Source organism: Coptis chinensis, chromosome 7 (genome assembly GCF_015680905.1).
Source record: "Coptis chinensis isolate HL-2020 chromosome 7, ASM1568090v1, whole genome shotgun sequence".
Classification (NCBI taxonomy): domain Eukaryota; kingdom Viridiplantae; phylum Streptophyta; class Magnoliopsida; order Ranunculales; family Ranunculaceae; genus Coptis; species Coptis chinensis.
The window spans coordinates 2132360-2148953 of NC_141462.1; the positions used below are offsets into that span (position 1 = coordinate 2132360).

General features: G+C 38.8%; 3 protein-coding genes across 7 annotated transcripts; 1 reads left to right on the forward strand and 2 right to left on the reverse strand.

The window, feature by feature from the left end:
• Positions 1 to 341: 341 nt before the first annotated feature.
• LOC147485158 (pectinesterase/pectinesterase inhibitor PPE8B-like) lies at positions 342 to 2185 on the reverse strand. Its single transcript, XM_086572466.1, has 3 exons — positions 1855 to 2185; positions 1244 to 1741; positions 342 to 1152 (listed from the first exon to the last, which is right to left on the reverse strand). Exons 1-3 carry the CDS (start codon positions 2051 to 2053, stop codon positions 458 to 460), a joined length of 1392 nt encoding a protein of 463 aa, XP_086428592.1. The 5' UTR covers positions 2054 to 2185; the 3' UTR covers positions 342 to 457.
• Positions 2186 to 3292: 1107 nt separating this feature from the next.
• LOC147485159 (transcription elongation factor SPT4 homolog 1-like) lies at positions 3293 to 5660 on the reverse strand. Of its 2 annotated transcripts, none has more exons than XM_086570162.1 (5): positions 5527 to 5660; positions 5351 to 5442; positions 5207 to 5262; positions 4518 to 4579; positions 3293 to 3651 (listed from the first exon to the last, which is right to left on the reverse strand). In XM_086570162.1, exons 1-5 carry the CDS (start codon positions 5611 to 5613, stop codon positions 3601 to 3603), a joined length of 348 nt encoding a protein of 115 aa, XP_086426288.1. In that variant the 5' UTR covers positions 5614 to 5660; the 3' UTR covers positions 3293 to 3600. The 2 variants fall into 2 exon arrangements, with proteins under 2 accessions (XP_086426288.1, XP_086426287.1); XM_086570161.1 differs by having other exon boundaries at positions 3293 to 3679.
• LOC147485160 (uncharacterized) lies at positions 5653 to 15391 on the forward strand. 4 transcript variants are annotated; one of them, XM_086570165.1, is made up of 5 exons: positions 6075 to 11682; positions 11923 to 11992; positions 12225 to 12329; positions 12423 to 12522; positions 13647 to 15391. In XM_086570165.1, the coding sequence occupies exons 1-4, from the start codon at positions 11660 to 11662 to the stop codon at positions 12519 to 12521; spliced, it is 297 nt and encodes a 98-aa protein (XP_086426291.1). In that variant the 5' UTR covers positions 6075 to 11659; the 3' UTR covers position 12522; positions 13647 to 15391. The 4 variants fall into 4 exon arrangements, with proteins under 4 accessions (XP_086426292.1, XP_086426291.1, XP_086426290.1 ...); XM_086570164.1 differs by having other exon boundaries at positions 13732 to 15391; XM_086570166.1 differs by lacking the exons at positions 6075 to 11682; positions 13647 to 15391 and adding an exon at positions 5653 to 5789 and having other exon boundaries at positions 12423 to 12920.
• Positions 15392 to 16594: the final 1203 nt, after the last annotated feature.

Here is a 16594-nt window from a genome sequence, read left to right on the forward strand (position 1 = left end):
ATATTTTTTGCCCACTTATCCCCTATCTGCCCAGAACGCTCCGCTCACTTGACTAGTATACTGCATGGCAGTGGGGAGTGAGCGGAGCTGGGGGGAGAGAGAGAGTTGGGTGTAGGAGAAAGGGTATTGGAGGCGAAAAAGAGAAAGGGTATTGGGGCGAAGAAAAAATGAGAGAGAAGTTAAGGACAAACAAACATAAACCAACCAACTTGGTTTTTGTCCGCATACCCTCTTTCTGCCAAGATCGTTCGCTCCGCTCACTCGATTATTTGAATTGGACCTTCACTCGCACAAAGATTGTGCATATACTGGTATCCTTTTTGTTACAGAACATTGTGTAGAATATCTTGTACAAAAGTCTCGTTCGACATATAATTAGAGACTGTAATAGAGAATGGCACATAAGATATGACTGATCACTGATACAATCTGCACATACTCTCACAATTAGTGTAGCTTAATCAATTTCTAAACCAGGTGTGAAGTCTATGCCTGTGGATGGCAGCCAGAGTTTTCCATCTAGCAGTTTAGCCACAGTGAACTGCTTAGCCTGATGTTTGTCCATTACATGGTAACCAGGCCACTTAACCCGGCCACCAAGAATGGCTCCCAGCCCACTATTCATATACTCACCATAATAAAGCTTGTCCAAAGGTGCACTGTCATCCCAACGAATCCAGCCCTCAGGCCTTATAATATCACTCATATAAGACTGCATGAAAACAGTTCTTGCAGTCGGTCGCCAAGGCCGTCCCAAGTAAGTGGATTCTAGGCCACTTGAAATAAGACTTGTATCAGCAGAAATGTTGCAGAATTGGAATGAAAATGCAGCTGTTACATTATCGTTCGAGCACCTATGAGCTGTTATGGTGTTGTATGGTTTAGGATGTCCATTTCTAACAAGAATTGTGCAGTTTTGAAACACAGCGGGGCCTTCTCCAAAAATGAAGTCAGTAGTTCCACTTATTTGACACTCTCGATAAAATTGTCGACCAGTGTGTACATACAATGCGTCTTGATAACTTTTAATTCTACATTTGTAGAAAACAGTGAGGTCTGAATCTGTTCGGACTGCGACTGCTTGGGCCAAGTTTAGCCCTGCTGTGTTCTCTATCGTTAGATTTTGCGCGATGAATCTATCTGCTCCCACAACTGCATGGCAAACAATCGATCATTAGCTTGTTTATGTTTTAGTGAAATTCATATTGGCTATGTATTTTACTTCTAGTAATTTCAAACTTACTTAAGGTAGCACTGTCATATGTCCTCCAACCACCTACAAAATTTCTCCGACCAGAAATGATAGTGTAGTCCATCCCTTCTCCCACCAGCATCAAGTTCCGTTTATTCTTCTTTATTTCCACATTCTCTTTATATAGACCCTTCTTAATATGTATCACATACTGTTGCTTACTCTTATCAGGTGCAGCCAATACAGCAGCCTTGATACTAGTAAAATCCCCTGATCCATCCTTGGCGACCACTACATGAGCTGATATCGGCGTTTTGTGATATCGCTGTTGGAGATAACTAAATTTTGTGTTGTGCCCATTTTCATCATGTACCATTCCAAGGAGATTTGAGACCTGGGTTTTAATTTGTTTGAGATTAATAATGAAGTTATCCTTGACAAGATTTTTGGCACCTTCAAAGCTTTCAATGCAAGTTTCCAGGTCTACATATGCTGCACCTGACCACGCTTTTAGGTCAGCATTTCGATTTCCTGTGCCATAGTACTCACCTGTACATTTCCCATATTTTGCATTAACTAACATGGAGATATTATACCATCAGTAAAACAAACAAAACAAGATTTAATAATAATAATATAAGCAGTAATACTACGAGCATTACCATTTTGGTTCTCTATTACTGACTGTGACTTAGCCAGTGCATCTACTGTATGATCAAGTAATTCAACACAATCTTTCATTTCATTTGCCACACCACTGTCTTTGATTTCACCCGCAAGCGCCAATGCATTTGCATAAGCTATGTTCACATTTTTGGCTGTTGATCTTATCAACAATAAAATTTCTGAATAAGGAATCATTAAGGATTCAGAAACCAAGATTGCTAGAATCAACAAAATGGAAAGAAGATGAAGAGAAGTGAACTAAAAGAAAAACAAGAATGAAACTTAGTGTGCGACTAATCATGGTTTTGGCCGTAAGGTTGACTGTTACCTAAGATTGTAAATTGTTTGATAGAGAGAACAAACAATGTCTTGCATGTATTTATAGAAGCTTGAGTAACGAGGGGAGAAATGTGTTTGTGTGCAAAACCCACATTAAAACTCTTTATTGAAGATTAAAGAGCATTGATGGTCAAGAACTTTGTGTGTAAGCTTGTATAACTTTAAGTCCAGGCTTGAAATAGATGAACTTGCTGTCCTTACTATTTTCAAACTGAACTAGGTAAAATGTCATTCCAAATTCCATATATTCATGTATCATGTATTGGCCTATTGGGTGTGCGTCTTACTGTTTTAAACCAGTTTGAAATCTGCAACACCACATTTTTAAAAGCGCTTGGATACAAGGATATAATTGTGTTCTTAGTTCGTATTCTGTTTTTAGTCGTTCACACTAGTTGATGTCAATTTCTCTACTCACTTTTATTAATATACATAACCTAAGTGCTTCTGTCATTTGATATTTGGAAATCGAGGTTTTGTTGGTGTGTTTCCCTTGGAAGGAGTGTGGGGACTCAACAAAACATATTCACTAAGACGTGTCGAGCTTAAAAACAAAGGCACACACTAATTGTGTTGCAACTTGCAACCACATATTTTGGGGATCTTTGAGTAACTGTCAAGTAATATCGTAGACGCTACTTTTGTTTCAGATTCTCTTAGGCAAATTATTCCCAAAAACGCTCTGAGATCTCTTCCTCAGTTCCTCCCTTTGATATTGCATAAGTACAAGAACAGCTCAGCAACTTGTAAATGTAGTTTCAATTGAAAAACAGGACTTGTTGTAAATGTATGTCCTGACTGAAGATGGGATGGCTTGTCATTTAAATTTAGTGGATACAACTGGAAGTTGCAAGCCTTACTTTTAGCTGGATGGCATCTCCAGTCAATGTAAACATTCTATAAAAGAACGGGAGGCATTGCCTCACCTTCTACATTTACATTTACATTTGTGTCACAACTCACAAGCAACTCACCTTCGAGGTGAAAAGGGTTTTCTTTCTTCTTCTTTTCACATGAACATGGAAATACAGATGAGAGGGACAAAGATATAGGGGTCAAGGTCTCAGAGATTGTTAAAGTTACGACTATTGACGCTACCATCAAATGCACATCATCAATTTAAATGCACAAAAACATAACAGGCAGAAACAACAATGTTTCGGGTTTTTTCAAGAGGTCATCTTATCTTCTCAATTGTGTAGAGAAGTTTGAACTACTTGAGACCTGTTCACAAATAAAAGCTTCAACTAAATCCAAGCCTGCAACAATTTACTAATATAAACACACAATAGCTTCCTAGCTTCAGCGTCATTGCGACTTGAGAGGTCCCTGATCAACTGATTGCTTATCCTAAGTACCTTAATACACCAACTCTATGTAGATAACAAGATCCTCCTGACCAGTCAAACGCGTTTTGGTGGTATGTATGGCACATGATTTTCCGCGCACAGAGTCTGCGAAAAATGCAAATATCAGGCACTTCTGTCAGCAAACAAGAAAAGAAAATGAATAACAGGAGTTAACTTTTCCCCAAATGATATGTGAGCTGATTACGTTTTCAAAAGAGCATCAAGACAAAAGAAAGCCAGAGGAGCTTTTTCAGTATAAAATAGATTGTTTACCAACAATACCACAAGAAGAATCACATTAAAATCCAACCAAATAGCTGACTCTTAATAAGATTTTGTACAGTAGTGTTCTTTTATAAACTTCATTTGTTCTCATGATACGCAAGGACAGTAAGATTCACCCAGAACCAATCAAAAACAGATCTAAGGTGTAACTCTTTTAGGTTGGACAATAAGATTCATCCAGAACCAATCTTTTAGGTTGGTCTTAGTAGCATCAACAGTGCCTCTAAAAAAAAATTGCCTTGAGCAGCTCAGTGTATTACTACAGTGTCAGCACACCAACTTGACACACTTTAAGAAAAAAATTTCCACATTTAAAGATAATTTAATTACAGAGATTGTGTTACAGAAGAGAAGAGCCCTCAATGTGAACAGAGTATCCATCAGACATCCTCAAACCATGACATAAAATCTAAAACCCTCTTTGTGTTACAACAATTAGGCCATCAGGGGAAGAACACAAAATAGAATTCGTAGGAATGAAAAATATAAGGTCTGTGACAGTACCTCTAGAACCCTTCCTCAAACTTAACTCACAAAAAAGAAAAGACAATTCATCATTCTAAAGTTTGCAATATTTCTTTACATATGAATTTTTCGAAGAGGATAAGTCAAAATATGCTGAGCGGCGGAGCATCTAGCAGCAATGCAATACTAAATAGTAAGATAATCAAATTAACACCACTAACCTGATATTCTTCTGGAAGTACCTCCGTCACAGCAAGCGTGTAGCAACCAGGGAGAAATCTACCTGTAAATAGGCCAAGAAGGTACAACAAATCAAGTAAATTTATCAAATTGAATCCATATAAAAAATTTGAAACAAAACTAAATGAGAATCAGGAAAGAGTATCACAGAGAGAAATATAGAAAGCTGTAACAGTTTTCATGCCTTTTTCTTTTCTTTTTTAAGTTATTTTAATGCTCTTGGTTAATTAATTGTTACCTACACCAATATTATTTCAAAGAACAAACAGTTGCATATGAAGTCTTATTCTCAATTCTCTTCCTGGACGTAATAAGCTAACTGTGGGGTGTGTGGGAGTGTACCAAGAACTAGTTAAGCCAATGCTCCACATCAAATTAATGGATCCTACAAAACTACCTTATAACCTAAGATCACAGATAAACTTTCTCATCAAGGTTTACCGTTGTGAGTATCCTGCCTTGTTTCACATCTCAAAACAAGTGTGCTTGTTTTCAAACATATCTAGCACATAGGGGAATAAGTGTAGTCCAGTTATTATCTTCCCATAAACGAAACAAAGGAACACATTGCCAATACTACATCGACTACCACATCAGACACTTGAAATACATATACACATGTTGCCCATTTAATACAAATCACAAAATTACAAGTTGGATTGAGACTCACCAATTCTCAACCACTTAGCTGCCCAGCTTCTAGTAGGATCCATCACAGAAATGATCCTGGAAAGTAAGAACACACAAATATAAACCCTAACTAAAATGCCACAAAATTTCAGAGGCCTAACCAAAAGAAGAAAAACATACACACCCAGTGAAATTGGAGGTGGTACAATCTCCAACAACCTCATGCTCTTTGTCCATGTCAAAAAATGGGCAATTTTCACACCCTGATTCCCTAAACTAATCCACCATTATTAAAAAAAAAAATACAATGTCAGAAAAGTAAACCTTAAACTTGACAAAAAACAAATATGTAAAAGAGACCTGATCATAAGTCTTGACAAGCCTACAACGAAGACAAGCCCTTAGTTCATGACCAAAGCTAGTTGGAATCTGCGCCACGTTACTCATATTTTCTCTCTCCACTCTCCAGAACAACACACAAACAAATATATATATAAAGGGTGTATCTTTCTAAGCCCAAGCCCAAACCCGACTACTTCTTGGAAACTTCTCTGTGTAAAGGGTGTATCTTTTTCATCTTCGTCAATCTAATAACCAAAGGAGTACAAAAAACTACAAATCAGGTACCATTGGCTATAATTTTAGTTTCGTATTGGCTATAAATTTTCTTCTTTTATTTTACAAGTGATTATGGATTATGTTATACTTCTTTTATTTTGAGTCCTTGTTTCCCACCTTCTAGACAATGCTTAATTTGTACTTGTCTGTTGATATTAGTACTCAATATTATCCATTCAGCAGACTATTTTTATGAAGGTGGTGATATGGGTGAACTACCTGTTTCGACCCACATAGGTGGCAAACGTTCATTATTAGGGGTCTCTATTTTATTCGTTTAATCAACAGGACTATTTTATTCGTTTAATCAATAGTCAGACTCATTCAGGCCTTCTTTTATTGCTTGGGGCTGCTTAAACTGTTTTCTCTTAAAAGACTCTTATAGCTCTCTACTCGAAAAGTTGATTGATGCAATGGGCTGTTCATTCTATTCTGTGGTGTAGCAAATAGTAGTTATCTTATTTATGGATATAAGCTTGTTTCTTTGCCTTGCCTGCTAAGAATGAAACCCGTACTATGTTCCATTATGCTGCATTGGATGTCTCATTTCATTGGGTCCATGTTGAGCTGACATACAGTCTGTCATCCTCACTGTTTACATTAGCTTGGATAGTATACCGATTAGTCACGGCCTCTTTATCAATACTGCTTCACCCGGGTTAGGGTCTTTCTTTGCCACAGCCCAGTTACAGCGAATACTTCAATCGAACTCCATCTTATCCTGCAGTTCAAAGAGTTTAACAAGATGCGCTGTTTACGCCTTCCTGATTGATCTGCCTTTCAACAAGACTTCCATCCTCAAGTTGAACTCAAACGTCGCTCCCTAATAAATAGGGTTAGTTCTTTTCACCTAGCTTTATCTTATTTGAAGAAGCATCTGAGCAGCATTAAGAACTGAAAGCGGTAGGTCGAGCCGATGGCCTTTGTTTTCTACTTCAATGCCTCTGTGGTGGATGAGAAGGTAGCCATTGCATGGGTGGCTGATAAAAAAAAGTTTGAAAGGAAGGAAAGTGAACCGGGTTGAGCAGCGTAGTAGCCTTTTTCGTGAGATTGAAAATCAAATAAATATCTTTTTCTTTTTCCAGGGGATCTTGCACATGCTTGCTTTACAACATGAGCTTCTTCTTTCTATAAAAAATTATCAGTCTCGCTTTGAGAATCATTGATAATAATCTATTTTTTTGCTTAAAAGTAGGTCCCTTACCTTTTTTGGGTGGATTAATTCAAATGGTGCAGCAGAGTCGGGAGCAGTAAATTCGTTAAAATAGATATATATGATTGATCTCGATCTGTCGTGAAATAGTTCCTGTTGACCGATGCTTACCCGAGCTCCTTGCTTCTCTTTATCTTGGAAGTGAGGCTGAAGCCGCTTTGGTGCATTGGAAAGCTAGCTTTGTTGAGTCAAAAAGCGGATTTGGATGTGAGACTTGGGACCTTCAAGTGCCCTTCGATCGTAGTTGCGAAGGAGTCGCACATGGAGGAAGATTCCCCACCTATCTATAACTAAACTGGAGACCGGTGCCTATTGGAAACGGGTCTTATGATGTTCACCTCTCCCATGAGGAAGGCAAAGTCCTGAGGAATTAGGTCTCAAAGGGGGAAGGAAGTAGTCATTCCACAGGAAGGAGTCAGTCGAAAGTCAGGGGTCATTTTCAAGCACCGAGTCATTCTAATTGAAAGAGTAACAATTGAAATAGGTTGCAAGAAGGGGTTGTTGGTTGTCTAGGTTGAATGTATCCTGAAAAAACAAACCTATCTTTGACAAAATAACCTCTTTTTGGCATGCACAAGATGAGCTGTTGACGAGGATTGAAACCCTACTGAGCTTCCCTACTTCACTGCCTCTCCCTTTGGTCGAGAAGTAAACTAACCTCACCTGTGTTAGAACTGAGACTGAGCAAATAGATAAAAGAAGCAAGCTACCTGGGCCTATTTGAAAGCTGATTATGAACATTTCTTTGACTGATACCCCGGGAACGAACCTCTTTCAAGTGATCAAAGAAGTCAAGTTGCTTATCATGTTGCCTTCTAGGAGAAAGAGAGTGGTTAGGTGAGGTGCGAGGAACTTGGTTGAAACTTCGCCTGAGCTTACTGCTGGGGGATTTAGGACAACTCGTTTACTGAGACCCAACAACGGTAGCTCGGGACAGTTAAGACAAGAAAGACGGTTGCCTCTCCGAGAAAGGGTCCAGAAGGCCTACGATTGGAAAGCCTTCCCTTCCTTAGAATGCACCGGATTGAGATGAGACTTCGGAGGATGCCCATGGAACTTATAGGATTCTTCTTTCGTGGAGGCGAAGATGCAATCTGAGATGTAAGGTGTGCAACAGCCTGAGCTTCTGAGATAGCGTTCACAGCGGAAATCTCCTCCCCTGGTCTGTTAGCATCATCTTTGCTTAATCAGTCGTCCCATGCGGATTAACACCTAAGAGGACGTTTCTACCCATGCTTGAAAGCCCTTAATCCCTTCCTAGATTCCGTTTCTCCTTCGACTGAGAAAGATTATACCTACGCTTACCTCTCCTTTTGGCTTTGCCTGACCCTACTTCTGCTTCGACCCTTGACTTCCATACTGATTGATTTCCCTAATTCACTTCTGAACTAAACTTGAATAGAACTACTACAAGGACAGCGTTGATGAAAAAACGGAACCTGAGCGAGAGTCTCCGGACTGGGCAGCAGGGACTGGCCCTCGTACACGGGGATGCCATAGTAATATTACTCATTACATTTTCTTATACCCTAAAGAGTGCATTGTGTAATCTACCCTCGACTAAAAGTACAACATAACGCTCTCTCAACTCCCCCCTCAAGCTTCCGCGATAGATATATATCATGCCCAGCTTGGATGCAATGTGGCTCATATGATCTCTCCCAAGAGCTTTAGTAAAGATGTCAGCCAACTGGTCTTCAGACTTCACATATGGAATATAAATTCTATATTTTTCATGGCTATCTTTTTTTCACTAACATATGTCTCTAATAATAAGGTAAGGCGACTTTGTTAAGCTCATGGAAACCCGGATTAGAGGCAATGTGAGTTGCTGCTTGATTATCACAGAACATTCTCATAGGATGCCTCAACTCCAAGCTCACTTAGTAAGGTTTTCAGCCAAATAAGCTCACAAGCAGTGTGAGCCATTGCTCTATACTCTGCTTCTGCACTTTCGACCGTCGCGACAACTGTTTGCTTCTTTACTCTTCCACATCACAAGATTTCCACCTAAAATTAGCAGTATCCAGTCGTAGACCTCCTATCCGTCAGCAAGCCGGCCCAATCCGCATCTTCATAGGCAGAAACAAGAAGATGTCTATTAGAGGCATATCAAATACCTTTGCCAGGAGACGACTTAAGATACCGCAGAATTCTGTGCACAGCTTCAAGATGAGGGATACGTGGAGAGTGCATAAATTGACTAAGGACACCAACCGCATATGCAAGATCTGGTCTGGTGATAGTCAAGTAGATAAGTCTACCCACGAGTCTTCTATACATACCGGGATCCTGTAGGAGCTCTCCCTGATCGGAACAAAGACAATGATTTTGTTCCTTCGGGGTATCAGCAGGCTTTGCTCCCAAAAAACAAGTCTCCTTCAAAAGATCAACAGCATACTAACTCTGGGAAAGATAGATCCCCTTTTGAGTAGGCAACTTCTATTCCTAGGAAGTCAAAAATAGTTCCCAGATCCTTGATCTCAAACGCCTTACTGATCTCGACCACCCTTCCGACAAGCTGAACAATTTGTTATCCGCATTCTGCCTTGTTTTATCAATCTCCGCCCGGCGAGCTACCCCTGCTCTGGGACGCATGTGTATGAAATCAGATAGGTGTTTGTTGCATTGGTCTTCAATTAGTCAATGGCTTAGTTGTTCCGCATATCCCTAGCCTTTGTAGCAGGGGTTGTTGCCGTTGCCCCTGGAACTACATAATGAATTCCATCTGCCTCCTTCTGATCTTCAGATTCTAAGGGTTGTTACCCGGCTGTTCTTCCCGCTGTAGGTCGAGCAACTAAAGTTCCTAGATATGGGTTCTTTCCGGGTAAGCTTGATATCTAGTCAATCATGCGGGAAGCTATTGCACTCACCAACCATATGAGGCGGCCCCATAGCACGAGAAATTCAGCCAATAAGTGAATGACTTTCAGCCCTTCCTTCGCCAGTGAGTGGCTGCTAGATCTGAATCAACTCCATATGGGACTGGATATGCTCCTGTTCCGGCAGATATGTTGGGCGATATAGCGAAAAAAAGGGGAAACTTCGATAAGATACACTGCTACCTGTGCTGGTTCTTCATCTGGATATGATGGATCTACCACCCGGCTTCTATTGCCTCTGCTACTTGAGGGTATGAACCCCCGGATCTAGGCGGGGTGATGGCTTTTGATCTATAGGCTATGGAACTCCCACAGGGACTTTTGGCTTTAGACCTCCCCCAAAAGAGTCTCCTGCACAAGAGATTCTATTAGGTTGACTGGCTACATGATTCTATCTATCAACCAGTCTCACCTCTCAACATCTGAAAGAAATCTTTCTCTTGAGGCACGTAGATCAGGAATTGAATCTCGACTGGGTCCAGTGAAAGTAGAGCCAAAGGTAGCGCGTGATGATGATAAACACAAAGTCAGTCTTTCTCTTCATTCATCTCTTTTCATTCGATCTCAAAGAAGAAAGTGGTTTCTTGTCACCAGCGAGATTGATTCTGAGAAAGAGCCTTTCTAGAAGTGAAGGCGAATTTGACTTCCATTTTATAATAGATTTGAATTAACGTTGTCTTGTCCGAGACCTGAGTTCGATCGGCGAGAGTTGCGTTCAATCATGCGACACTACAGCTATTCCTATGATGAGTCTTAGAAGACCGAAATGCCATTAAATTAAAGTTCCACTGAGCAGCTCGTCCAATTGCTTCCTCCATTCTGCAAGCTCGGATGGTGCCATGCGATAGGGTGCTCTAGCGGGCGGTTTGGCTCCAGGCACCAGCTCGATCTCATGATTGACATCTTGACGTGGCGGCAAAGACTTGGGGAGCTCCTTGGACATAACATCTTGGAACTTCTCAAAAACTTGAAGTATAGACTCCGGGATAGGTCCCTGATCAGCATCATTGGGGCTCTCTCTTAGTGTGGCTACATAGGTGGGCTCGTCTCGTTTCCGTCATCTGCGAATCTATTGGTTTAATCGAAATAAGGAAGGGATTCCGTTAGGATGCGGAGTGGAACCTCTTTGCAGAGCCTTTGAATATTTCGTGATAGCTATCATGGGTTGAATTGTTGAAAAGGGACGGGGCAAGGATATACCCTAAAAAACCCTGACCAATAGACTCTTCTTGTTCTGTGTAGTTGAAGATTTAGTGACTTTGCCAAATGAACCATATCCATACGAAAATGATGATATCAATACCACCCGCTCGCCTCTTGTGATTAGCTCCTCGCGTACGCTCCTGCCATGGAAATGAGTCCTTCGTTAAGCTCTCGTCATTGGTCAGTTCCCCTCACTCAATAAGAGGGATACGAAGAGTGTGTCCTGTGAGGAACACGGTTAGGATTTCTTAAATGTTGTTTCTTCTGGGATGGCTGGCGAGATAGACAACCATGTTCTGATCCATATTATTTGCTCCTGGAGTATTTAGTGATTAATGTTGTTTCTATCTAATGCACGCTGAGTCCCTCCTGATTTGGTACAAGTCTTATTGGTTACAGGCAGAACCCTGCTCCATCCTAAATAAAGGTAATTATGGAGTGTGGTGGCATTTATGTCTAGAGTGTCGATGGAGAGGTACTGGTGGCATTTCAGTGCAAGACTGTTAGACTAAAAACCATCTGTTCTTGTCCCAAGACGGGGAACGAGTTTACAGGCACACTCTTTGTGCATTTGTGTATGAAAGGAAGTCCATTGTATTGGTAGACTGCACCTATTCTAAATATTTCTTGATGCATGTGTTGTCTTGCTTCTCATCTTGTGTTTTAGGTTATCTTGACCAACCTATTTGGTTATATAATTAGTTTTCTCAATAGCAGCTTACAAGAATTAAAAAATTAAGATTGAAGAACAAAAAAGTACCAAACATAAGAAAGAGGTTAAGAGAAATTGAGAAAAGGAAAAAGAAAGAAGCAAAACTGACCGATTCTTATGTTTTGCAGTGATCAAGTTTGTGACTCTGGAAATATGCACCCTCCCCTGACATTGCATAGGCACCCTATGTGCACCGATGTATGTTTGACTCTTTCCTTGTTATTATTTAATTTTATAAACGAAGAATCAATTCTTTGATATACAAAAGCACTGTGAGTTTAGATGTTTCAACCTCATGCTCATTCCTCGAACTACATCCATGTCAATGTCTAGAAAAGGGGAGAAATAACTTTTTTCTATTTTTGCTGGAGAGGGAAAAAAACACTGAAAAATCTTGATCATTTTCTTTCTTTGAATACATCTGCTGCAGATAATTGAACTATTTCAGAAGTGTCACGCAGACCATCCTGTTGGAAAATTCTTTGGTGAGTGTACAGATCTCAAGATAAGGCTTGATCGTTGTTTCCGCGAGGAAGTAAGTTACTCTGAAAAACATGTTTCTTCCAGAGTATTTTCCCCTATGTTGTGTTTTTTTAATCTAACCTTTAGTTTTTCGTGCATTTTGCAGAAAGCGGTAAAGCGTAAGGCAAATTTTGAAGAGAGTAAAAAAATGAAGGAGAAACTACGAGCATACAGGAAAGAAACGACTGAGCAAATAACAGAATAAAGTAAGAACCAAACGATTGAATTTTTTATTTGTGATTCTTTAGATTTGCTTGCAAATCCTTAAGTCACCTCGGGAATAAAGATCTCATAAGGATTAAATGAATGAGAGAGTTATATTCCCAAAATCTGTCTTGAAATTTTGAGAATAATTCTTGAATTGGCCTCCAAGTACACCGATTGCATTTTCTTTTTGGTCATCATTTTCTCCCATAGAATGATAGAAGTTACTCTTTCTTACCTGTTAGGGAGGGGAAGGGAAGTTAGTTTGTAATCTCATCTCTTCAGTTTTTCACCTTTGTAATTCAACAATGAGGGATCTGAACTTAAAATAAAGCATTAGTACGATTTTCTTTTGTATCTATAAAAAGGAAAAGTTTGTTTTTCTTTTGTTTAACGTTCACACCTGTCTTATTTGGCAATTCTGCTATTAAGTAGGAGACACCATTGTGTGCTAGATTGAAGTAAGACATCTAGGTTCGCATTTAACCAAAGAGATCTAAACCTTTGTTGGCTGCTCATTGTTGCCAACTATTTGTGGTTGTATGATTTTGTAGAGTTTAGTGCTTCATTGGATGATGCATATCTATTTGCTTTTAAGAATTTTCAGAGCATTAAGATTAGTTTTATTTCATTATTTTCCTTGTGAAAAAAAAAAAGAAAAGGTGGAAAAAAAAAATTGTAGGTACATGAATTACATGATTAATAAGTTACCTTGTGGCATTTTTCACTGATTAATGGACCAAGTGATATTTGATTGGGCGTTTGCATGCTTGTATAAACCAAGGCCCAAAATATCGATATCGATGAATATATCAGTGTATCCAAAAACCGATATATATCGGATATTTTCTGTTTTTTGGTGACCAGTCCGAACTATTTAAAATAGAAATATATTGGAAATATCGGATTTATATTTAAAAATAGTCAAAAACTCAACCGATATATATATATCGTAAATATCGGATATATCGAATATATTGGCAATATAAAGTTTTATATTGGAAATTCCGATATATATCGGGAAAAAAAGGGTTTTATATTCGGTGGAGACATGGGATATATACGATATTTTGGTCCTTGGTATAAACTACAAGATGTAACTGACAAAATCTAGTAATTGGATCAGAACAATGTCCAGACATGGGCTGTCTGAGCAACCCATGAACAGGTGAGAGCCAATAATGTATTAACCAAATTCCTCTTGCTACAAGGTTGAAGACTGTCGGCAGTTTGTTTTCTAGCTTATCAAAACCACAACCACACAATGACTACCATCACAAGATGATGCTGGCCTCCTCCATAATGTAATAGTGATCTCCAGTCGACTGGTAAGGAATTTGTTCAACAAGGCTCTTGTTCAACACGAGATAATCCATCTTCAACAAACTATTTGTTGACTGATTTTGATAAGTTGGTTTCAGTAATATAAGTAATTTGGTATTACTCCATAGTCCACACACACGCTAATCGACTTCTATAGTCAAGCTTGAAAACAAAAAACAAGTCGGCTAAATTCAAAGGGAAAATTTACTAAAGAATTAAGTGGTGTTCAATTTATTAATCCAAAACCCTTTGACCAGCGAAGTTAAAGGATCGAACTATATCGTGGCTTCGTTTGTTTTCTTCTTAATCATAGTCTCCAAGATGAAAACTCAATTGTCATAAGCTGAACGTACCAACTTGCTATCGGACAACTATTGGACAAAACATTTATATCCTTCTGTCTGAACATTTATGATTTTCATTTTTTTTTAGTTTCTTTTCGGTAATTAATAACCGAAAATCCTCAATTAGCACATGTTGACATGTTAGAAAGTAGAAAGTAGTTATTGATGATGTTCTGCATTGTTCTTTTGCTGGTTATTATGCCCGAACTATAAGTGGGTCAAAATAATTTTTGGTGAGCCCAGAAGCATGTATAGACTATAGAGTGGTATGATATTTGAGTCATGGGTTGTTTTGGGATGCCCTTCCAAGACCCTGTGTTCTATATTCATTTCCTCCAAATGCGAAGGAGCTTCCCCGCAAAATAGCACTTCTTTTTGTGCACTAGAACCTAGAATATTTCACTTTGTACATCTTCTTGCTGGGGGATTCTTAATTCTTTGTTATTTTGAAGCAGCTTATCAGCATTTCTTCCTCTTTAATCACATCTTAGATAAAACATAATGTTCCTTAGTGGTTTAGTTTTTTTGTAGGGTCCATGTGTCTTTAGACCATTTCCAATCCAAACAACAATTTGTTACCTCCACATAAGTATCATAGAGGACTATTTTTCCTCATAGTTACTTTCTTGGTGAGAAACTACTAGAGATTGTCCAATGCAAAAGTGCCTTTAAAAATGAAAAAATATCGAAAAAATATCGAAAAAAACACGCCAGACAAAATGAAAAATCCCGTCCGAAAGACAAAAAAAATGAAAAAAGTCACGGAATGATCCAGAAAAAAAAAAACACGCAAAACATAATAAAATGTTCTATCGAAGATCACAAATCGAAAACTATCTCAGTAGCAAGTGTTACTCTCATTATAACTTAGTGAAAAACTACTTGTATTGTCACCCTTGTATTGGACAATTGTTTTTGGCTCATAAGGGCATTCCCAATGCAAATCACTTTTTTTCTCCTCCACGTAGGACTATTTCCATTCTTTGCTACATTTGTGGTGAAAAACAAGAAAATGTTGCCCAATACAGAAGTGACTTTAAACTTCGGACGGAATGGTTGATTATGTATAAATATAAAAATAAAAATAAAGACCTGGCGGAATGAAACATCCCGTCTGAAAGGGGGGAGGGGAGGAAATCGAAAAAACACGGAAGACATAATGAAACATTCTGTCTGGAAAAAAAAAAAAAAAAAAAAAAAAACACACACACGATACGGAATAAAAAGTTTCGTCCGAAGCTCACAACTCAATGACAATCCCAATAGCAACTGCTACCCTCGTTGTGACTTAATTACAAATCACCATCATTGTCACATTTGCATTAGGCAAGTATTTTCTGGTCCACAAAAATGAAAACTCTTAATTTTCTTTCATAATAACTTGTATGGGTAATTAGAGTAACAAATTGTTATTTCCCCTCAAAATTGTTTGTATTGGGAATGCTATTCCCAGTGAAAATGGAAAGGAAGTGAGGTTCTATCAACTTTTTGAAGTGGGAATCTCCATAAAGTAATGCATGCTCCACATTTATTCCATGTATCAACTTTTGAATCATATTCTAAGATCAGTATGATATATAAAGTACTGCATGAGAATGGAACCAATACCCATATCTAGACATCTAGTGTTGTGAATCTTGTGCTGATGTGATCTATGACTAATTGACCATGAGACTGTTTTGAGCCTTTGAGGTTGGTAGGTCCGTAGGTACAGCAGAACACAATCACACATGAGACATAAAGATCTGGAGAGGGCATAACACCTTTCAATGTGTTTGGACTATTTACTGTTAAAAGGATGAGATTGGGTGTAATTGGGCTTGCACAACCACGTGCTTGTACTGTTTCTGCACCTCTTTTCTTTCTTTCTTTCACATTGAGAAAGACATTAAATTAACAACAAGAAGATGGATGAATATGGGTCATGGAAGTGGGACTTGTCCCTACATTTGTAGGGTACTGCACTACTGTCTACTCGTCTAGTGCGCCTAAATCTGTGCGAGACAGTTCTGAGAAATTTAAGGAACTTATGTGGTTCCAATGTACCTATACCAGAAGCTACTATTGAATAACTTTCTGCGCCATCATTGGCATCAAATTATGATGCGTGCCAAAATTGTGTTAACTTTCTACTTTTACATGTTTTAAACACTTACATGGTTTTAAACAATTGTTTAAAACAATGATGAGGCCTCTAAAACAATATAAAGAATTCTGGATTGGTATTTCAGTCCCTCCATTTGTCAATATTTTCCAAGAATTTGGTTTTTAAGGTACCGAAGTTTCCGGAAATGACATTTTCTGCTAGAGGGTCCATTGTGCGAGTGTCTTCTAGCCTTTTTGGTTGCATGTAAAACTTTACAAGGCTCCTGTCACACTTTTCTTTACGGAGGTAGGTTCAAATAAA